Source organism: Phascolarctos cinereus, unplaced genomic scaffold (assembly GCF_003287225.1).
Source record: "Phascolarctos cinereus isolate Bilbo 61053 unplaced genomic scaffold, phaCin_HiC Scaffold_8;HRSCAF=390, whole genome shotgun sequence".
Lineage (NCBI taxonomy): Eukaryota > Metazoa > Chordata > Mammalia > Diprotodontia > Phascolarctidae > Phascolarctos > Phascolarctos cinereus.
In genome coordinates, this window is record NW_027556291.1 from 12,522,876 (window position 1) to 12,550,215 (window position 27,340).

General features: G+C 36.2%; 1 protein-coding gene across 3 annotated transcripts in view; it reads right to left on the reverse strand.

Moving 5' to 3' along the window:
* DIAPH2 (diaphanous related formin 2) overlaps positions 1 to 27,340 on the reverse strand; it is an 817,355-nt gene that overhangs the window by 596,739 nt on the left and 193,276 nt on the right. For all 3 annotated transcript variants that reach the window (XM_078147949.1, XM_078147948.1, XM_078147947.1), the window contains 4 exons: positions 16,804 to 16,878; positions 16,655 to 16,724; positions 11,698 to 11,834; positions 9,790 to 9,898 (listed from right to left, as the gene is read on the reverse strand). In XM_078147949.1, the coding sequence (XP_078004075.1) occupies positions 9,790 to 9,898; positions 11,698 to 11,834; positions 16,655 to 16,724; positions 16,804 to 16,878 (391 nt within the window). The remainder of the gene's footprint in view (positions 1 to 9,789; positions 9,899 to 11,697; positions 11,835 to 16,654; positions 16,725 to 16,803; positions 16,879 to 27,340) is intronic.

Below are 27,340 nucleotides of genomic sequence, written 5' to 3' on the forward strand. Positions count from 1 at the left end.
AATACAAAACGTGCACACACCTGTCAAAAATGTCGAGGTCAAAAAGGCTTGTCACCAGGAGCAAGCCATTTTTTGAAGTCATAACTATGACTTATGAAAATACCTATGAAAGTTGTAATCAGGGTCAGTGGAGGAAGCATCCACACCAAGGACAGTAGATCCTTGAGGTACTGAAGCAAGGAGATACACTTTCTGACGCAACAGGAACTTGGTAATTTGAGGACAGCCCACCAAAGTCTCCTACTACACAGAGTGCACCTATTAGTGACTGCCTTAATTAAGGTGCAAGTTAACCTTGATATTTATGATAGAAAACCCCAGCTATTCACACACTTGAAATCAGCTGGGAAGTAGCTTTGGATATTGCACATATCCATAACTATATTATCATCATATCTGCCTGAATGAGCCTTATTATGTTATAACTATGACATGACTGAACAAGCCAAAGTACATGTCCAATCCAAAATTAATAGAGAGAAAAGTTGCCATCTGCTGGGATTGTTTTTGCCAGAAGAAATTCTAGCTTAATGGTTTGTATTAATACATTACAAGTAAAGAGAGCATTTGCACCAGAAACAAGTTAATGAGTCCTGCAGCTCTCCACAAATGGAGGTCTGTGGATCAAAGAAGAACTTTCTTTAAAACAAACTTATTCTGTACTGACAGCATGATAGAGAGTAATGTTATTATTATTCACTTCCAAAAGATGGCTAGAATATTACAACAATAGAGTAAAAGCACTTTAGTTCTACATGTTCCTATTGTCATTCCTGTTACAATGGAAACTCCTTGCAAGCAGTAACTGTTCATTCACAGAATCTAACGCAAGGCTTAGAACACAGCAGGGGCTTCAGAAACGTTACCTTGTTAAGAAACTTGGGAGGTTTTTGTTTTTTTAAGACAACTATCAAAAAGGAAGAAGACAGTGAGATATCAATTCGTTACCTAGTGGAAGTTTAAATACAAATGAACACTGAGTGACAGCCTGGTTCTGCAATAGCGGCACCTGCATGATGCCTCAATATAATTTTTATAAACATTGAGGAGAGGAAGCTGAAGGGCCATTTTGCTCCCGTTATCTACTTACACCAATATTCTAGAACTTTCCAGAGTAAAAAGAACAGTAATAAAAGTCACCAGAACAATGTCCATACAAACCTGGCCTATGTAAAAGGAAAAATGTGTGTTAGTCTGAAAGGAACCCTCAGAAATGAACCCAGGCTCCACTCATCCAAAGTTTCTAGTTGAAATTCCCCACGAATGTATGCATTTGACATTTTGCATTTTCTCCGAACAGTTAAACACAATCTTCTTGTAAAATGTCACAGGAATTGACTGACCATCACACCGCGTCTTGCCATAAAACAGTCTAGTAGCAGGCCTCAGCTATGCAGGAGGGAGCTAGCAATCAGCCAGCATAACATTCTCATGGGTGGGGGGCAGCTGAGAAGGAAGATTTCAGAGTGAATGAAAAGCAAAGTCAAGCCTCCAACTGCGTATCTCCTGACTGCTAGTACAGTGTTCTTTCTACAACACAGAAGAGGGGCATCATTTAATAGCATTTCCCCCTTTCAAAGGAGAAAAAGAAATGTTCTTGAAGTATAATTTTGACCATTAAAACACCTGCTTTCAGACATAAATATCCCTTTATACTGTTTTTTTTTAATTACCAAAATATTCTCTCTCAAATCTCTTTAGCTTTTCAAGGGAAAAAAATTACTGAAAAGAGATAGTTGAGCATTTTATGGTAGAAGCAATATCTTCATAGGGCCCTGCCACAGAGGTTGGGCAAGCCTTTCTCAAGGCCTTACGCTCAGAAGACAAGATAAGTTTTTCCTTAAAAGGCATGCAAATGCTCCTTGGAACTAAACTGCCCAGAGGACTAAGGCTCAAATTACTGATGGGCCTTCTTGCTCTGCTAAGTAGAAGACATCAAAGCAACTCTTCTCTTCGGCTTGTGAGCTAGGCACCAGCACAGCCAGGAGAGGGACAGGGCAACTCATTGGACACAATGCTTTAGCCTCACTTAGTGTCCTTTCTGGGCTCTGGCTAAATCAATGCCCTTCTCTTAACTGTAAGATAGTCCAGGAGTGTCTCATTCCATTCCAATTCTGAATGTGAAGCACCAGGGTCTAGCCTACAATCCATATGGAATGATCTTTCATCAGGATTCACATCCAAAATACAACTAAATTTGCAGCATCATGAATAAATGCATTGAGGCGTAGCTATGAATTTTTTTCCCAAACTATTTACTGCTAAAACTAAATTACTTTCTAAATTTTTATATTTAATCAATGACTTCTTACCTCATGCTCAAATTTCTATATGAATCTGCTGTCATACTACATAATCAATACATATATGTACAATATAATTTTGTTCACATATAATTACAAACTAATGGCTACTAGTGTTTTCTCCTCCACTAACCACTTACCCCAAGGTCCCTCATTCTTTCTACATCAATTCTTTTCACTTTTGTATTTGGCCTCAAGGAATGGAGGTGGAGGTGGAGATAAGGACCCCCTGACTCATTTGTAAATTCACTGAAATGAAATGAAAGCAAGAATAATAAATATTTTTTAAACTTATTCAATGGACCCAAGAGGCAGTGATGAGCAAGGCATGGTCTTCCACTCTGAGGGGACAAAAAGAGCTAGAATGTGGATCTAGTTTTCAAGGAAATAACTTCATGCTCTATTCAATACAACAAACGCTTGAGAACCTATTATACATTTGAGGCACACTTCTCAGAAATTGGGATGCAAAGACAAACATTAAACAGAATCTACATTCCAGGAGTTTACATTTAACTGTGCATGGGTGGTGGGGGGGACAGAAAATGTTGATACCTAAAAATATCAGAAAAAGGGAGGTAGGAGAAAATGCTAAAAAATTAGGAAACCAACAGATGAGTTTTGAAAAGGACAGGACCTGAGCTGAACTTGAAGGAAGATAAAGACTCTGGGAGATATATAGAAAGTGAAGGTACATTCCAGACATGGCTGTGTCTGTGGGAATAGAGACAGAAAGGAAGTAGAATATAGAGATCAGTTAAGAGAGTCCAATGTGGCTGGACTGTGGAGTTCATGGAGAGGAGTAATATTAGAGAATGCCTTGAAAGGGAGGTAGAGGCCAGACTGCAGAGCTTGTATTTTATCTTAGAAGCAACAGGGAGGCACCGAATATTTTTGAGCAGAGCAGTAATAATCAGGCCTGTGCCTCAGGAAAATTATTTTGCCAACTTTGTGGAAGACTAGAAGGAGGGACATCAATCAGGAGACTACTACAGTAGCCCAATTAAGAGACAACGAAGACCTAAATTAAGCTAGTGTTTATATAAGAAAGAGAAGGGTACAGACACAAGAGATATTATGAAGGAGAACTGGCAAAATTTGGCAAGAGATTAGATTTGAGGGACGAGGGAGAATGAACAGTGAAGGAGGAGTATAAAGTTTCAGATCTGGGTGAGTGGAAGAAAGGTTGGCCCCTTAATGTTATATAAGAGAAGCTATAAGGATATAGGATTCAATGATATATTGAATCATCATCCTGCAAGACTGAATCATCCTTGGTACTCACATAGACCTCACCATAGTACCTACAGTACATAGAAGGCACTTAATAAATATTTATTGACTACAGAAAGATGAGGAAAGACGCTATTAATCTATTTTCAAATGCAAAGAAGGACAAAGGGATGTGGCTAATATTTAATAATTATAGAAGTATGGATAATTGCATAAATTGATCATTTCTATGGTATAAATATTTGAGAATGTAAATGATGGCTTCTTTTTCTTTTTTTCTGACGTCCTCATTTTATGTTCATAATATTTTAATGAGGAACCTTCACTTCAAAGTTTTCATACTGTCAGATTGAATAATTTATGCTAATTGATAACTATAAAGGTAACATAAGATTTATCTAAAATAATTAATAGTGATAAAGGCAACTTCTAAAAGGTCAATGGAATGAGTGAAAAAGAAATTGTAATTAATGCAAAAGATAAAAGTGAAGCTATGTAAAGAACAGACACATTTCACACAAACAGAAAGGAAATAGTATGAAAGCATTCTAGATTCCCTAATCGTCTCTAGTCTTAAATATTAAATGGCAGTGTTAGAATGAAAGAACTTTGTTTTCAATTGCTTTTATTTTTGTCAATCAGCAAGCATTTATTAAGTGCTTACTATACGCCAGGGATTGTGATAAGTGCTGGGAGTACAAAGATAAAGCAAAATTAGTCCCTGACCCCAAGGAACTTATATTCTAATGGGATAAGCAATATACATAAATATGATTAGTCAATACATATATTTACTAAGCAACTACTGGATACCAGGCAAATACAAATAAAAAGAGAATCCTTGACCCTGAAGGAGTTTATAATCTAATAAAAGATAACACATAAAAGGAAGATGAAAAGGGTAAAGGGTGGGTGGAGTACCAAGGGCATAATGGAGTAATCCAAAGAAGTTCAAAAGTAGTACAGCTTGTGGGAAATGATGAGATGACTGTCCTTGGCTCCCACCTAAAATGGAGATTTCTGAACTCAAAGCTCTGCCCTTGAATTAGAGATCACACAAGCTAAATACACAATTGCTGGAAGATAATCTTAAAGGGGGTGGCACTAGCAGCTAGAAAGATCAGGAAAGGTTCCTTGTCTTAATAGATACCAGAGATGAAACATTAAATAAATGGTTCCAGTGAATGTTAAGATTGAGCAACTAACAGAGATCTTATAGAAATTTAAACATTTGCTCCAATGTATGTGTATACATGTGCATATGTGTCAGTATATGCAGGTCCCTGTGTGTGTTTGTGTGCGTGTGAATAATGCAAGATGTTAGCAGGCAAAGGATGAGCAGGCTTTCAGTAAGACTACAAAACTACACTAAAATGGCTTGAGTATGAACCAAAAAACTTAAAAATACCTATATAACACTATAAAGACATAATCATATAGAGAGATACCAAAATATTTAAATAAAAACTAACTTCACCAGTCAGATTTCTTACTGGCTTTACTTCAGACTTGGCGGAAGCCTGCTGAGACTTAGCTACTGGTCAGGGGCCATGTCTGATGAGGTTCTTGACACGTTTGTTGCCTGGGGACAGTCTGAGATTGAGTGGACTGTGTATGTTAGAAGCGAGCAGGTTTTTGGGGACTCTGACAATAAAGTAATTTGTTCCCATTGCTCCAACTTCTACATTTTATGGAATATGTTCTAATCTTTGTCCTCAAAACTGGAAGACAATTGTCATATTCCACTTCTCCTCTCCCCTCCCCCAGTAAAGACTTCTCTGTAGGGGCAGCTAGGTGGCTCAGTGGATAGAGCACTGGCCCTGGAGTCAGAAGGACCTGAGTTCAAATCTGGCCTCAGACACATAACACTCGCTAGCTGTGTGACTCTGGGCAAGTCACCTAACCCCAACTGCCTCATCAAAAAAAAAAAAAGACTTCTCTTCTTCAGGCTAATAAATGATTTTTAATGAAGCATTTTTATTAGGGCAGGATAGTGTAGGAAAGAGTCAGAAGACTGAGTTCAAGTTGAGTATTTCATTACTTAATAAGCAAATGTATCTGGACAAGTCACAACTTCTTAGCCTCATCAAAGCACTTTGTAAACTGTAAAATGTTATTTTAAAAAATTCATCCATCATTCAGTTACTTCTCTCCTCTTTCTTGAGCTATTATCCAAATATGTAAGAGAAAAATATTAACACTCATGAGATTTTGTATTAAAGGTGAGTTAGAAAGATTTTTCTGAGAAGTTAATAATGTGTTTTAAAGTCCAAAAGAAAGAGGTATATAGCTGTTATTTTAAAATGTAATTACTGCTATATTTTAACAGAATGACTTCCCAAGACTGCAATAACATTTTGAGAATTCTCAAGATGCTACAGAAATAGAGAAGCCACTCAGTTAAAATACAGCACTGATTACTTTCTTTTAAACAACAGAGCTGTGCACACTGCCTTTTCCTTGGTCCTTGTAGTGTGTTCATCATCACAGGCAGGGCTCTTAGACATCACCATTCCCTCATTTTCAGGATGAGGCCGAAAGAGGTAAAGTGATTAGGCAAGGGAGAAGGAAAATAGCTTCATTATTAAGAAAGAGAAGAAAAATTGGTCCTGTAAATAGGGCCCCAAAGAAGAGAGATGAGGAGACATGCTTCTCTACATTACATGGTCACTACTAGGACTGTGCCACAAAGAGATCCAAGAAAGCGTGTAAAGGACTCCTATGCAGAACAGTTGGGGTGGTAGTGAAGCTCATGAACTCAACGAGATAATGTAAGAAATGATGAAAGGGATGCTTTTAGAGAAACCTGAGAAGACTTTCATGAAATGATGGGGAATGAAGTGAGCAGGACCTGGAGAACAGGTGATATAATACTATTAAGCATAACAACCTTGAAAGACTTAAGAACTCTGATCAATGCAATTCCGGAGGACCGATGATGAAGCATGCTATCTACTTTCTGACTAAAGGATAATGGATTCCAGATGGGAAATAAGGCACATTTTTGAACACGACAAATGCAGGAATTTATTTTGAATATGCATGTCTGCTACAAGGGTTTTTGTTTTTTCATCTGGGGAGGAACAGTTCTTGGGAAGAAGAAAAAATGATTTTTTTGTTCACTGAAAACAAAATAAAAAGAAAGATTAGAATAAAAACCTGGCCTCTAAACCTGACTCTAGAAGCTGTTCTGTTGTTTTCAACTATCTCTGACTCTTCATGACCCCATCTGCTGTTTACTTGGATACTGGAGTGGTTTGCCATTTCCTTCTCCAGTTCATTTTACAGATGAGGAAACTGAGATAAACAGGGTGAAGTGACTTGCCCAGAGTCACACAGCTTGTAAGTGACTGAGGTCAGATATGAACTCAGGAAGATATATCTTCCTGATTCCAAGCCTGTCACTCTATCTACTGTGCCACCCAGCTGCCCTGCTACTTGCTACCTGGTACAAACTAAGGCAGATAACTTAGATGCTCTGAGACTCAGAATCTTGTTATAAAATAAGGGGCTTGGACTTCAAAATTCCTTTTAAATCCAAATCTCCAATGCATTATACCTTTCACTCAGTGTTGCATTCTAAATAGTGTATTATTTTTAATCTGAGGGTAGAAACTGTTTTCATTGGTTTTTGTTTGTTTGTTTGTTTGTTTGTTTTTATCCCAAGTGCCTGGCAGGCAGTAAGTAGGCCTTTCTGAAATGGTGCTGAGTTGAACTGAAGCAGTACTTTAAATAAATGGCTAGATGGTCAACAAGGCTCCTAGATTTGGCTCTTAGACAGTCATGGCTCTGTGTACACTGGCCTAAAAATAAATACATAAATAAAACTCATACCTTCTTTATTTTTACATGAAGTCAATGCTACTAAGTGTTGTTTTTGTTTTATAATCATTAAAACCTGCTACAGCTTTTGAATTAAGATTCAAGCTTTTAATCAGGGTAAATGACAAGGACAGGTCATGGTTTGAGAAGCCAGAGCTATACCTGGATCCAAATCTTTCCATTTCAGAGACATCATTCCCACTTTGCCCTTTTCCAGTAGGGATTAGCACCTGACGCCCTTTACGTGTGGGAGAAGGAGTTGGCAGATTCAGTTTCAAAAGGGCATGATTTACGTTATAAAAAGAAGAAAAAAAAACTGTCAAGAGCCCCAAGTCTCTGGAGTTCAGCTGATGGGGTAATCAACTGAATAATGCAGACTTATCTTTGCAATACCATTTCCAAGAGCCACAAAGAATGTGTACTGGGAGAAACTAGAGAAGGCATCTTTGCCTCCATTTTCTGTAAACAGCTTTTTTATGTCTAAGTGGACACTGGGTTTCTATGAATTTACATTGATCTCTTTAGACGACTCCTTCTTTTCCTAATCAGATATGTTTCTCTTTATGTGGTCAGCATTCCATTAGGAAAAGCCCAAGGAAGGATAAAAAACTTCCACCTCCTGCCCTACCCCCAGTTGATTTTCCATGTAGACTTTAAGTCCATGGAATTGCGCCTGTTCTTATGAATCCTCTACAACTTCACTTCCTCAAAAGTCTAGGATGCGTTTCAGACTATGCCCAGCTTTCTTTTTCTCCATCACTAATTCTTTGATACAGTAGTTACTGCCAGATAAAATTACCATTATATGTACTTCAAAAATCAATTCTTCCTTGTTGTTAAGAATTAGAAAGGAAACTAAGGGGGTACTCATGAATTAGGGAATAAGTGAAGGAATTATGGTATATGAATGTAATAAAATAATATTCTGCTCTACCTGGGGAGATTTGGATGAAGTTAAATCAGAGGGAAGCAAGAAGAACCAGGAGAACATTTATTACAATAACAAGGACAGCGTAAAGACAAACAACTTTGAAAGACTTAAGGGTTGCAATCAATGCAGTGACCAACCACAAGTCCACAGCCCATGTCTTGACAGGGTAGGGTTGGATTCAAGATGCACATACACATCTTTGGGCACAGAAAATGTAGGAATTACTTTTTTTTGCTTGTCTAACCCTATTTGTTATGAGGATTTTGTTTTTCTTTTTTTTTTTCTTCTAAATGGAAGAAGGATGGGAGATAAAATAAATGCTTATTAACTGAAAAATAAATAAGCAAACACATGAAAAGAGAATTCTATCCAGGAAAGCAGAAAGTGACTTTCCAATCACATTCATTCAGTGTCCTACCACATTAGATACCAGTGCATGTGATGAATAATGCCAGAATCCAGCTCCCAAATTAGATTTAAGACTTTTTTTAATAAAAAAAAATACTTTCCAAATAATTATGCAATAGAATCCCATACAAATTTTTCTGAGGGTTTGAAAGATCATGAAATTTAGAGGGCTATGTAACAGCACACAATCACAGAGTTTTTTAAAAGCTCCTCCTAAGAGCATATTTATAAGTATAGTTTCTAAACACTACAGATAACATCTCTCTAATTTAATAAGATACAGCTGAACTAAAGAGTATTTCCCCCTAAAAGTCACCTAAGACATTTATAATAATTTCACTTGTGCCAGTAGTAGTTTACAAAGTACCCTTGAAGGAAAAGATAATATTGTTGGTAGAGTGAAGACTTATGTTACTTGAGAAAGGAAAATTCATTCCTCTGTCTACTTAAAGAAAAAACGGTTACTACTATTTGCTGTTGGAAAAAAATAATAAAAGAAAAGCCGTGTTGTATTTTCTCCCATCAGCTAATCAATTCTTAAAAACTTAAATAATTTAACAATAGCAAATGATAGTACATCCCTCAACGCACTTAGACCATGGGGCACACAAAACCACACTAATGCCTTTAGGAGAGAGATAACTACCAAGATATCGTTAATCAAATGGGCTGTTTATGAAAAACAGCTAGGAAAAAGCAATTCTCATCTTCAGCCTATGTTCCCAGCCAAGCAAGATTTTTTTAGGCTGGTCTACATGAAGCTCTGCCATGAAACTGGAACCAAAGACTTGATTACATCCAGTAATTCCATCTACTGAGATAGGAAGATTCCAGGAGTCTATGGATGGCACAAAGAAAATCTGTACTTTTTTGATCAATAATCAGCCCAACTGTTACATTCACAATAACCTCTGATGTTGCATAAGATTGAATACTTTATATCATAAATAAAATGTTCATCTTTTATAATAACATGACTTTTACTTTCAACACTGCATTCTATTTTAAAGGTGCAAAAAATGATGCTGGAAATATGCCAAATGATGAACTTAATATAAGTGAATGAGCTACATGAGAAAAGGCAAAACCCACCTGTAACTGCAAGGCTTCATGGTTTTCCAGTCCTTCTACAATTGGTGAAAATCGTTCTTTATTGTTTCTTTCAGCTGCTGTAGTGATAGCTCCTAAAAGTTTGTCTAGACTGATGGGGAAAATAATAAGAAAAACAATAAAAAAGATAAAAATACTACATTATCAAATTATCAATATGGCTTTCCTTTTTCAGTCTTCCATTTTCTTTCCCTTTGCTTATATTTGTAAACCCCATTAATGCTTTAAAAATGTGTTACTGTGACACATTTCTAATAAAATACAACTGATTAAATTTTAAATTATGACTACTTCCTCAAATTGAAAATGAGATCAAATGAATATCTTTGGGGAAAGTCCTTAATGATGCTAATATAGCCATATTTACGTGATAAATATTCTAATTCCAATCATTTCCTTCTTTATCTTACTTCTTACACCTAAGTGAAATTAACATCTATTTAACAACAAATTTAACACAACATTACACCTATTGTTGATACTAGTTAATGCCAATAGGAACAGGCCATGTTTTATGAATGAGCTCTGTGAAAAAGTCAACATGGAAACCAAAAAGCAATGCTAACAATATTGACATTCTTTTACAATGGAGCAGAAAATAATACCTAACTCGAAAGCTCAGATAAGAAGGAAACATGCCTATTATTAGTCTAATACAGATCAAATTATCTCAACAAAAATTAGCTTCCTCCCATGATTTCATCTTTGACAGTTATAATTTATCAAACTGAGGACTAAATTGTAACATTTTATCCCTTTTTAAAGACAATTTGCTTTCATGCAGCCTATTATTCTTCCCAAAAGATTTCTGAAATGAGTATCAAATGACATCAAATGATTTTAGGATAGGTTCTCTTTTAAAGACTAATAAAACCCTGACATATTAAGAGGCTGCTCCTTTGGTAGACAGAACCTGCCATTTTATACTGTGATACTGTTCTGACATAAAATACAATTAAGTCTGAGATCATGGTTTACCATCTGCTCCTTAAAATTTTGGTTTCTCCTAAGCCAGAATTCAATGACTTTAAAACTGCTGACCATTCCTTTTGCTAACAGAGATGGAAAAGGAGTAGTCTTCTTGTATCATTCTTAAACCTGGTAATTACACACACAAGTAAGGAACATCCAAAGCAAGACTGAGAGGTGGGACAGCTAGCTGGACCACCTAACATAAAACGGAATCTGCAAAGTCTGACTTCTCAGTTTGTGTATTTCATGGAAATTTCAATTTACAACACAAAAGCCCCCATACAAAGGATGCTAACCAATTCTAGTATGGACTGGAATGTCTCATTCTAGGCAGACATTTAGCACAGTGACCTCAAAACCAACTTCCTTAAGTAGGTAAGTAAGCACAGCCTTTTCCTTCTTAAATACGTAAGAGGCACTGGGCCTTCACAGATGACACATGGCACAAGTCTGTAAGTTTAAGAACCTAGAGCAAATAACTGATTCAGTAGAGAGCAGACAAGTTCTAGCTCCCTAACCCCTAACCCTTCTTTTGCTACCATATAAAGAAAACAAGGACTCAACAACAAGAAAACAAAACCACCACCTAATCTAATGAACAGATGAACAACTGATATGTTTTTGTTTTTCGTTTTTCTTTCAAATGGCTGTTTGGCATATAAAGTAGGCATAAATAACGTGTTTTCTTTGGAAATCTCACTTTCAATAAGAGCTTCACCATTCAGATTTTATCTTTAACATTCTACTAACAAAGAAAAAGTAAGTGCTAAAATGTAAAATAGGCAAGATAAATGTTATCCACAAATTCCCTAAAGTTTTGCAGTGTTTTCAGTGTAAGTCTTTTAGTAATAGAAAAACATAGTTTTAATTAATTTTGCAACATTTTTCTTCTGAGAAGCAAACAACAGTATTACTCACATATTATCTTCTCCAACAATGCAAATAGCAGAAAGTATTTTTACTATTTCCGTCATCATGTTGGGCTGTCTAGGGTCAATTGCCCTTGCTAGCAATAAAAGGCTTCTTTCATCACCTAGAATTCTTTGCAACCCAAACTATCAAAAAAAAAAGGAGAAAAATAACAGTAAATTAAAGGGGATGTAGATCACTGTGCAGTCATCATTTTTATAGAGAGAATATATTTAAGCCAAAAAATAAAACTACTGCTTTTCACTGACGCCCACATGATACTTCTAAAAGGGAATTGTGAAATAATTATGTTCTTTTCACAGGGTCAGAGCTTTAGATCTAGAAGGGATCCTTAGAGGACAATGAATCAGATCCCCTCATTTTACATATGAGGAGACTGAAGTACAGAGTAGCTAAGTGACTTGTACCAGGTCACACAACTAGTAAATATCTGAGCCAGAATTTGAACTCAGGTCTTCCTGATTCCACCAAGCTATGTTGCCTCTTGGAATTTATTATTATTTTTCTTTGAAAGGTCATATCTTCTATAACTACCATTCAGGTATGATCTCCATTAGATTGTTCTAATAATCACAAATAATTTGTAGTATTCCTGCTTCAAAGAACTAGTAAGGCAGATGTATATTGACAAGAATTTTTAGGAGTCATTCTACTCATATCATTGAGTATGTCAGTGGATGTCTGAAATTCAAAGTTAAAATCATCAGTAAAAAACATAGTAGAGGACTTTGTGGACTTCTGGGAGCCAAGATGATGGAGTAAGAAGAAAGTCTCTCTCACCCTCCCTTACTGACCTCTGAAAGCCCAAAAAATTACCCCAGGAAAAAACCTTGAACAGCTGAGAAAGCAGAAAGATGGGGTGCAGCAGTCTTGTAGCCCAGGAAGCTTGAGGGATTAACAGAAAAGGCCCCTCTTGTTCTGGGAGAGGGGGAGCAGTATAGGACAGGAGGCATCCCAGCAAGACAGCAGAAAGCCTACAGCAAGCCCCACCCCAGCAAACCAGGGGAAGATCCTGAACCCCAGGGTGGTGGAGCAGGCAAGCGTCAACACCAGGACCCCCCAAGTGCCTCAGCATAAGCAGGGGAACCGGTAAACACCAGCTCAGAAAACTACCACATATGCCAGCATTCTCCAGTAGCCAAATCTCCCAGTACTTCAGTAGAACTCCAAGATGGCAGACATCCTCCAGCAGACAAACATTCGAGTACTTTAAAGAAGCCCAGGTGAGTAGGTGTCGTCTAGGGGCCAGACTCCCTATCCCCCGCTCCCAGCTCCAGTTCTTCTGACCCCAGCCCAGTACCAGGTAAGCTGCCAGACCTCTACAGCCCCCAGCTGCCAGCACTTCAGACCCCAGCATGCAAAGTCAGTGACCAGATCCCAGGCTCCTACCACAAGAAGCTTGGGTCAGTGCCCCCCCACCACATTCCAGCAGGAGAGCTCAACTTTAAAAGTCATGAAATAGGAAAACACCATGAGCAAAAAGGAGAAATGGACAATGATGATAGATTTTTATTATGGGGACAGGGAAGATCAAGGCACAAATTCAGAAGAGGACGACATTGTTAATATACCCACATTCAAAACCTCAAAGGGGAATATGAACTGGTCTCAAGCCCAAAAAGCCTTCTTGGAGCTCAAGAAGGATTTTAAAAGTCAAATAAGAGAGGCAGAAGAAAAATTGGGGAAAAAAATGAGGGGTATGCAATAGAGAATCAATAGCTTGAAAAAAGAAAGACAAAAATTGACTGCAGAAAACAAGTCCTTAAAAAATACAATTGGCCAAATGGAAAAAAAGTACACTGAAGAAATGAACTTAAAAAGTAGAATTGGACAAATGGAAAAGGAGGCACAAAAACACATTGAAGAGAAGAACTTCTTGTACTATAAGACATAACCAAAAGGAAAGATTTAGGGAAACATGGGAAGATTTGGATAACAGAGTTCATGAAGTAAGCAGAACCAGAAGAACAATTTACATATTCATATTACAACACTGGGACGGTGGCATGTAGTGATAGCAATGGATAGAAAAAAAAAGAGAATCAATGAAACATTCAAAAATACATAGAACAGAAAAACTTTCAGAAGGAGTCATAGACAAGAAGAACAGCATTAGAACTACCATATTACACCACAAAAAAAAAAAAAACATTTTGTATGTAGTATATTCTTGGTTTCATATGCCATCCTCTTTCTGTCTTTATACATAGATATGTTCATGCTTGTTAAAGACTGATAAGTTCATAATAAAAAATTATTAAAAAAGAAATTGAAAGGCTGTTTTGTATAGCACCTAATAGCCAAAGAAGCAATAAAGTATGTGCATCTTTCCATAATTCTGTATTATGCTAAAAATTATGAAATACAAGGAAATAACTCCTGGGTTTTCTCAAGTACCAAAGCTGACTAGGTTAAGTGAGGCAGGATACCATTTTCCTTCATTTCTTAGGCATAACTGTATATGTATATTTTTTTCAAGAAGATTCTCCAAAAGTACGGTTGTCATAAGACTGAAGATGTAATTTTTTAAAGATCTGAACCACAAAATATGTCTAAGGCTTTACATACAATGCTATACTTCTTCATAGAGGCCAACACTGTGCTGTGAAGCCCAATCTAAGCACTACAGTGTTCAGCAATGACTTCACATACAGATCATTTGAAGTAAGGAAACAGAGAAAGTAAAAAAAGGAAATGGAGAAGCCAAGTAGCAAGACAGAAGGCACAGTAAAGGGGAAGATGAAGGGAGAAAAATACAGGTAAAAATGAATGAGTCACTGGCAGTTACTGAAGTTAAAGTAAGTGTTTTAAAGAAAATTAGAATTCAGAAAGAAAATCATTTAATTTTCCAATGATTTGTTCTTTCAATAGTATAAGCATAATCCAAAAAAGGTGATATTCAAATTTCTAATTTAAAAACTAAAACTTCACATTACAACATATATCATAACATGACATAATTAAGACAATCCAAGCAGTTTCTTAGGGTATCAGCACAACAGGTCTTGGCTAAATGAAAAGCATTTCTTAAAGATTTTTCAGGCCAGACCTGAGATTTCATTGGTATGGGGAATTCCCAGTGAGGAAATACCCTCTACCAGTTCTGGGCAACACTTGCCTTAGAGAGCTGCCTGAGGCACTGAGAAGCTAAGTGACTTGCCCAGGGTGACATGAGCAATAGATGTATGAAATAGAACTTGCATCCATGTCTTTCTGAAAGTGAGACTACTTCTCTATTCACTATAGCATTCTGCCTTTGGGGTGAATTTAGTAGGGGAACAGGGAGAAGAGGCACACAGGGAAGACAGGCATGGATGGGTTGACCATTGCATTACTGGAAGGAATATCTGCATCAAGGAGGTCAAAAATCGATCTGAAGATTTGAGTTAAAACAAAACTGAGCACATAGTAACTGGGAAAACACCGGTATGCCTCAACTTCAAATGGACTCCACTTGGCATCATGTCAGACAAATGGATGTTTCTATAAAACATTCAAACTCTAAGAAAAGGTCATATATGTCAACATAACTTTTTAAAGGGAAAAAAAGCTCCAGAAAGGGACATAGCACTAATTTTCTGATATGAATAACTTTTATTGATTAAATCTATCCAGGAATCCCAAAGACTGGAGAGATTTGGCAACAGTCAGAGCAAGTGATGAAAACCAGAACTCCCTGTCCAGACTTCTCTGGGCCAAAAAGAATGCATTTTTAATGTAATCAGCTACTGGCTGAACACAGAGGAACAAGGGCACCCAAATATAGACAGAATGGTGCTTTCTTTATCATGAATTTTGATATGATTATGCCAAAGCATACAGTAGAGTTGAGCAAACTATTTTGTAATCATGACAGGCCTCCTGGAAAAGGCTATAAGGAGGATCAAGTAGCATTTTGCTACCCAGGGTTATGAAAGGTCCATTAGTAACCTAACAGTAGAGAAATTCTGTGCTCAGCTGGGATTTCTCATTTCTTTGCAATTGTCTTTGTTGGCAGAGTGGTCTTAATACTTACAAAAAAAAAATCTGTGCTTTTTATGAACACTGCTTACAGATTATTTAAATGGACTATCTTATTGCATTAGTTATTAATAGTTATATTTCACACTTGGCAAGTTCATTGTTATCACTACAATTATTTATTTCTATTAAGCATTTTGAGATTATTAAAACACCATCTGAAGGGAATTAAGTAATTAAATGAATTAGTCAATGATATTTCACCTATAGGCATAGAGAGCAAATAGTTTCCAAGCCAATAACTTTAAAATGGCCTGTGGAAAAAGAAACAAATTATATTTCTCTTTCAAACTACTAAAAGTCTAGACTATTTTTAAAAAGACAAATATTTCTTTTAAATTCATTAAGCAATGAAAATGTAATTTGCATTGGACATACACATGGAATCACCACTCACTCCAGCTCCTCCCTCCCCAAATCTTCTAGAAATATTCTTTCCAAGCAAGGACCCATTAACTCACTGCCATCAATTTAATATCTGAAACAGGGAAGTATTAAGGCAGTGATGGTCCTGACAAATGAGCCAACAGAAAATATAAGGATCCATAAACTTTGATTTGCTTCTCCCCATCCTCCACCCCCCCACACCTCATGAAGTCATAAACAAAAAGCTGGGTCTAGAAATATTACTGGCTATACATTTTATTTTTGCACAAATATTAACTCATTATTATAAAAAGGATTATCTAAAATGAGAGTACCACAGATTCATTTATGTATGCCACTTGATAACATATGTCCTTTAAAAATGAAACATTAATTACATTTTGGTCAAAGTATAACTTTAAAAAGGGAAAAAACTAAACTAAATTTGTAACAAAGCACAGTACATAGGACCCTTTTTATCTGTGCATATTGGTGTGTATCAAAATGCTTTAAGGAAGACACATGAAGAGAAATAGCTGTGGATGTAAATTAATCTTACCTTGTTATTCATAAATGCTCTCAGGCATTGAATAAGTTTATGCTGATTCTTCTTGTCAATACTTTCTTGCCTAAACGTAAAAAAGAAATACTTTATACTGCTTTCTAAAAATTTCTCCATTGGTAATTTTTTAAAATATGTTTTCTTACTGTTTTTTATCCAGAAGCTTCTCTAATAGATCCAACAAGACTCCAAGACCTTCATGGCCAAAGTTGTTAACCCAGCTGTAAGACAAACAAAATCAAAAAGTAAACAACCACATATAGAAATAACAACTTGAAATAAAGTCAGGATTTTAAATGAGAGGATGCTGAATTGTGTTTGAATATTTTTCCACCTTCATTTTATATCAACTTCAAACATAATTTTTTATGGATTAATAAATCTAAAATATTCTCAATTAAAAAGTACCATGAGAGTGCTTTGAATTTTTTTTTTCAAACACATAGATAAGCAAGGGTTTTAAAATTGAAATTATATCACTCTGAAAATTTTGAAAATTATGTTTAAAAAGGCACTGGAAAATCATGATACTAGCAAAATATTCACATGAAAATGATCCCAAGACAGTTCGATGAATACATAAAAGGGTATCATGTGGGAAATAATTACAAGAGATAAACATGTGAAAGTGGTTAAGGAGCAATACTTTTAAAAATAAATGAAATCTCCACAAATACATTTTTAGAATTACTTCTAAAGGATGGTACAGGTAAAAATGATTCATTTTATGAAATATTTAATACTACCCAATACTATTCCTTTAATTTGTTCTAAATTATGCTAAAGCAGTTGCTGCAAGGGTAAATTTCAGAACTTTTTACATTTTAAGATTCTCTTCGTGGCCTAATCAAAATAAAGAAATACTTTTAAGAAAGAAGACATTTTGTTTTGCCAACTCTGATCATTATAAAAACATAGAATGTAACAGCTGGTAGGAGCCAGAGAGCATCTAGTTCAACCCATATATTGAAAAATCACATCTAAAATATGCCTTCTGGAGGATCACCTAGCCTTTGCTTGCAGACATCTATTGGAGGGGAACCTTCTATTTCCTAATGAAACCCATTCCACTTCTGGATTCCTAAATGCCATGTTTGCTTGTTTTCTTTATCATGTCTATATTCATCCCTTTTTGATACCTTCTGCCTGCTTCTTACACATTATGACACATTACTGGGCTGAATCTCCCATTCCCCCGCCCTCCACCTGGGTTCTGAGTCAGAAAACTTGACGGAAGAGTAGAGACTGGGGGGTGCCATACCCAATAGAAAAAAAAAAAAAGATGACTTCCACTGTAAAAACAGGTAACTTTGAAAGACTTAAGAACCCTGATCAAGACAATGAGTATTCACGATTCCAGAAGACTAGTGATAAATTATGCTACCTACTTTCTGACAGAGAGGTGATGGACTCAGAGTGTACAAGAAAACATATTTTTAGATATGCCCAATGTAGGAATTTGTTTTGGTTGTATATTTGTTAAATGGACTTTGTTTCTCTTTCCTTTTTTTCAGTAGGAAGTGGGGAAATAAGAGAAAAACCAGACTTTTGTCAACTGAAAAAAAAAATTAAATTAAACAAATTTTAATAGGTGACATTATGGGAGGGAACTCACAAACAAATGAGATCATGAATCCATTTGAACATGTGAGAAGCATAGCAGAGGGGACAGAGGTCAGGTCTTGGCATCAGGATTACCTGGGCTCAAGCTATACCTTTAACATAGAATGGCTGTGTGACTTTGGTCAAGTCACTTAACTGGAAGCTCCCTGCTATAGGCAGCAATGAAGTCACAGGTTGATACTACACTTACATATAGAGACATACACAGATGCACACAATCAACCCTCGAATCTATGCCTTCAAATCCTATTCAACTCTTGTCCATGTTCTCTCAAAAGGTCCATCTTCCTTATTATTTTCTCAACAACACCACAGTACCACCAAAGCTCTATGGTTATCATCATGTGATCGGGCCATCTTCTTTTTCTAACATACAATTCTTTGCTGTCTTTTCTTCTTTTTCTTCTTTGGAATTCCTCACTGGTTCTATGTTCCAGCCTTGTCACATCCACCAAGTGCCTCTCCATTGCTCTCTGTATTATATTTGTTTTTAGTTCTTCAGAGGCACTGGTGATACAGTTCTCACTGCCATATCATAATAGTAATAAAATGTTAGTATTGATAAGATAGGCCTTTGTTTTCATAGGAAACATGGAATCAATAAAAAACCTTTGCAATTTTTGGAAAGCAATCCAGTCTGCTTCCCTCCTCTTGTTCATTGCTGGGCCAAAGCATTACCTATCCATACTATCTATGGCAGATATAGGTACTGTGAAACAATTTCCATACACTGGTCATCCAAATAAATACATGTTGAAAGAGGAAAACAAGCACTCTTCATTTACTTGGTCATTCTCATGTAGGTAGATAGGAAAACCTCCTGAGTGACTCCAGCTCTCTTTGAAGAGGCTCTATAATGTTCAGGAGCTAATGCAAGCAGCACAATTCCATCAACAAGCAGAAGCACTTTCACAGAGAATCCAACTGTAATCCAGTCTCTGCACCCAGATCTCTTCCATCTTTCTGGTGAATATACAGCTCCATATTCGATGTTCTCCCCCCACCCATATTTATTATCAGAAGGTCACTGAACAGAAGGATTTGTGTTATGTATTCCAAGGAACGCTGAATGATTTCGATTTATGAATAGACAATACCTTGTAAAAGGGCCTATGAGACAGTTTCATCCTAAGCACAATGGGAGAGAGAGAAAGAATGATCTAGAAGACATTTCTGTATATGGTATATATCTCTCCAGATCACATGTAAGGTCCTCAAGGGCAAAGGCCATGGTATCTTCTGTCTTTGCATCTTTAGTGTCAGGCATACAGAAAGTGCTTAGCAAAAGCTTCCTGAATGAATCAGTGATTACCTATCACGAATAAGATTTAGGACAAGGTATTTAAGACATGTCTTCCCTCTGATAAGTGGCCTGTTTCATTAGACAACACAGTTGAATGAGATCAAAAAGCAGATATGAAACTGGGGTCTGGGGTCGAAGTGGAGACAGAAATAGATCTACCTCAAGGTTGGTACTAGAGCCATTAGTAGAATCAAAAACAGAATTTGAAAGAGAAAGAGAGAACAAGAAAAGGGACAAGTAAGGAGAAAGAGTTAGTTTATTAAGAGATTTTCTTGCTTCAACTGTTCTAGCTTACACAATTGTCATTGTAAAATTTTATTCCACTAAGCACCAGAGGTCAATAATATATACATACATCAAAGGTGACACAGAGATACCCAAGAAACATAAGTCAAGTCATCATTGTTGTTTATTTGTTTCAGTCATGTTTGACTCTTTGTGACCCCATTTGGGGTCTTCTTGGCCAAGAAACTGGAGTGGTTTGCTAGATAAGGAAACTGAGGCAAACAGGATGAAGTGATTTGCCCGGGGGCATACAGCTAGTAAATGTCTAAGTCCAGATTTGAACTCAGGAATATGAGTTGTGGCCAGTTTGGACACATCACACCCAACACTGTCCTGATCAAACAAGGATGATATAGACAAGGAACTGGCAGAGGCATCCAAGCCAATTCCTGCTAACCAGTTCCACACATCTAGGTACTTCCCACTCTCACATCCTACCAAATGCCTTCTGCTGTGTAATAACAGAAAACTTCAAAAAATGTCAGCTCTTTAAATGAAGGAACAATAACTTATTTATAGTTTAATCTTTTAAGCAGACTAGCTCAGAGTTTGGCACATAGTAAGTACTCAAATGTTTGTTGAATTCACATAAGATAAGAAAAATTCATTTGGATTACAGGAGATTAAAATAGTTTGCACCAACAAAATTAACACAATTAGAATAAACAGGCAAGCAGTAAATTGGGGAGAAAATCTTTACATCAAATATCTCTGATATTTAGGGTCTGATATCTTATATATATATACATATATATATATATATATATGTATGTATGTATGTATGTATGTATGTATGTATAAGTAGCTAACAGAAATAATTAAGACCAAAAGCCATTCCTCAATAGAGAGGTAATCAAAGGATATGAACAAATAGTTCTTAAAAGAAATGTACATTATTAATCACATGAAAAGTTGGTCCTAGTACAAATCAAAAGCACTCTGAGATTAAATCTCACATCCAGTAAAATAGCAACGATGAAAAAAAAAAAGAAATCCATGTCGGCGAGATTATGGAAATACAGGCACAGTAATTCACCTGGTAAAGTTGTAAACTGGTCCAATCACTCTGGAAAGCAAATTGGAACTATACTAAAAAAGAGATTATAATGTCCACACCTTTTGCCTCAGAGATGCTCCTGCTGCCCTACACCTGAATCAAGTCAATAACAGAAATAAAAGTTCAGTATACATCAAAGTATTTATTCACAGCAAAACTTTTTGTGATAGCAAAGAACTGAAACAAAAGTAGATGCCCATCAACTGAGGAATGGCTAAGCCAGCTGTGATACAAGAACATAAAAGACCTGAAATGAACTGGAAGAAAAAATCAATATGAAGAACTCAGAAACATGGGCAGATTGATACAAATTGATGAAATTAAAGTAAGCTTAACCAGAAAAACAATAACCTCAATGACTGAAATACTGCAAATATAAAGAACACTGAGAATATAACAATTAAAATGCTGTTAAATTATAATGACCAAGCTTGGCCCCCAAAAATTAGACCTGAAAATACACCTTCCTCTTTTTTTTTCCCATAAGTAGAGAACTTGTAGGTATGGAATGCCAAATATGTTAGACTCAGTTGAAATGATTGTTTTGCTAAGCTTTTTTTCTCTTTAAAAATCTTTTTATTGTACTTTTTAAAAACAAGTAATGACTCTATGAGTAAATGACGGGCAAAGGCCATATCAAGAAATTTAGGTGATGCAAAGACAAATTATAACAATAAAATGTTAACATATATATTTGTTGAATGTGTATAATTATTTAGTCTGTCTCAGCAGACAGGATGCACCTTGAGGACATATTGTGTTCCCCTCAAAGCTTAAGATAAGTAAGAGCTTGATAAATGCTTGTTGAACTAAATTTGCTGATTTGAGATGATAAACAATGAGATGACAATTTGCACTTTGCCCCTGGCTTTCAGGGATTTAAAATACTTCATAAATACAACATGATAAAGATCAGGGTCCAGCCGGGTAAATATTTAGAATCCCTATCTAGAGATCAAAGTACTGATTCCTTTTGCAGACCACAATTATTAACACTATCTAATTCAAATCTAATGAAAGCACAGGTTACATTCCAAGTAGAGACATAAAACCTTCATCAAACATCAGTCAGAAAAAGGAGAAACTCCCTCAGTAAATAAAAACAACTCAAACATTAAGAGCAACCAATTACAGCCCCAAGATACAGAAAAACATATGAGACAAATTCTGCTTGAATTTCCATAATGGAAATGAGGGGAAAAATCATTATGGCATTGTAATGATAACTGGCAGAAAACTACTGTCCAATTGCAGTGTGGAGGAATCAAGCCCAGTAAGATATTTTCTCCAAAGATTTCGAGATAATCATTTTGGTGGTGGCAGAAGAATAAAAGGCCATTAGAGCTAAGCATAACTTACTGTATTTAATCACCCAGAAAAACGTAGAGGAGATCATTACAACCAGATAAACTTGATGTCAAACTGAGAATCCTAAGAATTCCAGATAGAAGTGTATATAGTATATCCCTCAATATCTACTAAGCATTTAGTACTCAAATAATTTGTCACTTTCCTGATTTTTATACTTTAATATCTTAATGCCAAATTAGACTCACCTCTTCCAACCATGAGTAACTAGAGAAAATTGGGTGTTTCCTTCTTCATTGCTGCATATTTTGATAACACAGCACAGTTTTCATTTATTGGCTTGCAAAGAACAAATGAAAAAGCATTAAGTGCTTTCCATATGCCAGGGACATTGCTCCATGCTTGAGGATTCAAAAACAAAAATTAAAAAGTACTTGTTCTCAAGAAGTCACTCTACCTACAGAGTTTCATTCTCTTTGAATCAGCCTTTTGCTTAGACAGCATTTTATGTACCTCTTTCTAAGTGTGCCATAAGTTACCCAATCTTTCTTTTTTGAAAAACAACTTCATATATTTTTAGTATTCTTTTCTTTTTAAGTGTTGAGTTCCAAATTCTCTCTCCCTCCCCTCTTCCACCCACTGAGAAAACAAACAATACTATATCGATTATACATATGAAATCATGCAAAATATATCTCCATATTAGCCATATTTTTTAAAAAGCATGAAAAATAAAGTGAGAAAATTATACTTCGATTTGCACTCAAAGTTAATCAGTTCTCATTCCCCCCAGAGAGCATGTTTTCAACATGAGTTCTTTGGAACTGTCTTGGATCTGATCCGAGCAGCCAGTACTAATCAGAGTAGCCTGTCTTTCACAGCCAATCATCATTACAACACTGTTATTACTATGCACAATGATCTCCTGGTTCTTCCCACTTCACTTCTCATTAATTCATATAGGTCTGGCCATGTTTTTTGAAATGACCTCCATCATCATTTCTTATAGCACAACAGTATTTCATAACAATCATACACCACAATTGGTTCAGCCATTCCCCAAATGAAGAGCATCCCCTCAGTTTCTAATTCTTTGCTACCATAAAAAGAGCTGTTCTAAATATTTTTGTATATATAGGTCCCTTTCCTTTTCCTTTGATCTCTTTGGGATACAAACTAGTAGTGGTATTGCTGGGTCAAAAAGTATGTACAATTTTACAGCCCTTTGGGCATAGTTCTAAATTATATTCCATAATGGTGGGACCAGTTTACCACTCCACCAAAAGTTCATTAGTATACCTATTTTTCCTCTCATCCTCTCTAGCATTTGTCATTTCTGATAGGTATGAGCTGGTACCTCAGAGTTGCTTTAATTTTCATTTCTCTAATCAATAGTTATTTAAAGCATATTTTCATATAATTATAGGTAGCTTTGATATCTTCTTCTGAAAACTGCCTGTTCATATTCTTTGATCATTGATCAACTGGGGAATGTTCTTATTTTTATAAATTTGACTCAGTTCTACACTTAGTATATATTAGAGAAATGAGGCCTTTTCAAAGAAACTTGCTGTAAAAAAATTTTTATACCATTTCATTACTATCGTACTTTTTATCAAAATAGAGTTTCCCTGATTATCTCTTCTAATTAGGTCTACTTTTGCTTTTCCTTTGTCTAATGTCATGACTGTTACCCCTGCTTTTTTTTTACTTGAGTTTCTTCTCTCTGAACCAATTACAATGAAAGTAAGATTTAAGCACTGCCCACCACTTCACCATTTCCCCCTCCATTGTGAAATCTCTTGCATGCCTCTTTTACATGAGGAAATATTTCCCATTCTGTCTCTCCCTTCCCCCTTCTCACAGCACATCCCTCTTTCTTAACCCTTCATTTGGGGGAGGGGGGAGGAAACCATTCCAACATATTCAATTCACAGCCATGCCCTCTCTATCTATGTAAACTCCTTTTAACTACCCTAATAATAATAAAGTTCCTAAGATTTACATGTATTATCTTCCCATACAGGAATGTAACCAGTTTAGCTTTATTGAGTCCTTTATGATTATTCTTTTATGTTTACCTTTTCATGCATTTCAAGGCTTATGTTTGAATGTCAAATTTTCTATTTAGCTCTGGTCTTTGCATCAGGAATGCTTGAAAGCCCTCTATTTAACTAAATATCCATTTTTCCCCTGAAGGATAACACTCAATTTTGCTGTGTAGGTGATACTTGGTAGTAATCCTAGATCCTTTGCCCTCTGAAATAGCATACCCCAAGCCCTCCACTCCTTTAATGTGGAAACTACTAAATCTTATGTGATCCTGACTGCAGCTCCACAATATTTGAACTGTTTGTCTCTGGCTGCTTGAAGTATTTTCTCTTTGACCTGGGAGGTCTGGAATTTGGCTATAATCTTCATGGGAATTTTCATTTTTGGATCTCTTTCGTGAAGTGATTGATGGATTCTTTTAATTTCTATTTTACCCTCTGGTTCTAGGATATCAGGGTAGTTTTCCTTGATAATTTTTAAAAATATGATCTCTAGGCTTTTTCTTTGATCATGGATTTTAAGCAATCCCATTATTCTTAAATTATCTATCTGTGATCTATCTTCCGGGCCAGTTATTTTTCCTTTTTTTTTTTTCCATTTTCTTCTATTTTTTCATGATTTTGACTTGGTTTTATTATTTCTTTATGTCTCATGGAATTATTAGCTTTCACTTGCCCAATTCTAATTTTAAGGAAATATTTTCTTCAATGAGCTTTTGTACTTCTATCTTCATTTGGTCAATTCTGCTTTTAAGGAGTTCCCTACAGTGGATTTTTGTGCCTCTTCTACCATTAGGCCAATTCTGTTTTTTAAGGTATTATTTTCTTCAGTATTATTGTGTCTCTTTTACCAACCTATTAATTCTTTTCCCGTAATTTTCTTGCATCACTCATTTCTTTCTCTAATTTTTCCTCTACAACTCTTATCTCTTTCTTTAACTCTTCCTGGAATTCTTCTCGTGCTTGCTTCCAATTAGCAATTTCCTTTGAAGCTTTTTTTTTTGGGGGGGGAGAGCTGTTTTCACTGTGTTGTATTCTTCCGAGTTTAGTCATCTTCCCTACCACCTAAAAGGTTTTTATGATCATTTTGTTGTTGCTGTTGTTTGCTCATTTTTCCAGCCTATTTCTTCACTTTGAACTTTATGTTAAAGTTGGGCTCTGCTCACCTGGCTGTGAGGAGGCATCGTCCCAAACATCACGCTTTTCTGTGCTGCTTTTTTCAGGGCTTGTGCTACGGACCTCCAAGTTTTTAGTGTTTGCAAGGTGGTGTGGTGCTAGGAGAGGTGTGGTCACTGCTCTCTTGGTCTGTGCTCTAGTCTTTACCCAGCAAGGGCCTCTGGCCCCCCTGCAGCTACAAGCATTAGTGCTCTCTTTGCCTTAGAACTGTAACCAGGGTCCCTGCTCCCTTGTGACAAACTCCAGTACTCCTCTCCTCCCTGGAACTGTGACCCAGAACTTCACATGAGGAATAGAATGGCCAATCAGTTCCAGTTGCACTCAGTGCTAGCAAAGGGTCCCTGTAATTGCCTTCTGAGCAATTGTTCAATCCCTTTGCCATCTCTGGACTGAGAGAACCTGAACATGCTGGTGTGGCCACTACACCTGCTGCTGCATGTGTGACCTTCAGGACAGGCCTCTGAGACGGCACAGACTTCTCCTGATGACCTCTTAAGTTTTCTTAGGCCAGAAAAATGTCTCACTCCAACCTTCGGTTAGTTCTGCTGTTCCAAAATTTAATTTGAGGAGTTATTTAATGCTGTTTTAAAAGTTATGTTGGCAGAGCTGCCCCTAATCCACCATCTCGGCTCCATCTTGACCTATCTTTCTTGAAAAGAAGAGTCTGTACATGATTTAATCCTTTCTTTGAAGACTCACAATGATAATTATGAATGTCAATTATCTTCCCATGTTATAGACACAGATTCAGTAGCTGACGTGGGCCACAACATTAAATGGTTGCTGATCAAAGCAATAGTCTAAAAACTGCTTTCTTGAAAAATTCCTGATGCCATCTTGTTGTCTGGCTATCTGATTTCTTTCTAATAAAGGTAGAATGATGCCTGTGTCCCATGGAGCTGTAGAAGAGAGCTGTCTTTCTGCAATATTAATTACTGATTCAAAGGTTGCAGCAATTTTCCCTCTAGAAAATCATCACTTAGTTCTGTTGCTATCTACGTCTTTTGGGACATGTGCAATGGCTTTGAAAACTATAATACAATGAAAAGCCTGAGTCACTCAGTCACCAAAGGCTTTCTTTTAAGGGCACAGGGTTTAATTATTGCTTGATCTCCCACAAAATTTACCTGTAAAAACTGATGTTACTTTTCAATGAATTTGTTTTTGGATAAGTCACATTATTGCTGATATCACAGAGCTTATTATGAGCTACTGGATTTTGTTGTTATAGTCTTTTAAAGCTATCATGGATTTTGCCCTGAAACCACAATTAAGAAGTGACAAAACAACAACTTCCAACTAAGTCTCTACCTCTACATCCAGAGCTCTCACCACAATACTAAGCTGAGACTGATTTGTCTCTCATATTCCAAGCAAAAAGAATGATCACAAAATATTTTCACATGTACATGAATGCTTTAAACTAGAAAGTTCTCATAAACTTTCATAGGCTTTGTTATAATTTTTAAGAGGATAATTTATCCTGAATAATCTGACCAAAAATAAAAACCAACACTTAATAAAAGTGTCTGAAAAGTTATTTATCTTAAAAAAATCAACAAAAATATTCTCCCATTCAAACTTCAAAAGTCTACAAAGAAAAAGACATCTTTCATTTTCTGTTGCCTTGAATGGTTCATGAGAGGTCAACTATTTGCCCAAAGACCAGGGAATCAGATACAATATTTTCTCTAGGTAATGCTGACGTAAAAACAACTTGAAAATTGAAAGACGTAGAGGGTTAGATAGATGCAGATTTGTTCATTACATTGTACTATTAACAAAAAATCTCCCCACAAAATTGTTGCATAACCATTCAGGAAGTTTTCCTTCCTTCTGTTTTTAAATGGATTTAAAACACAGAATTTCCATAAGGAATT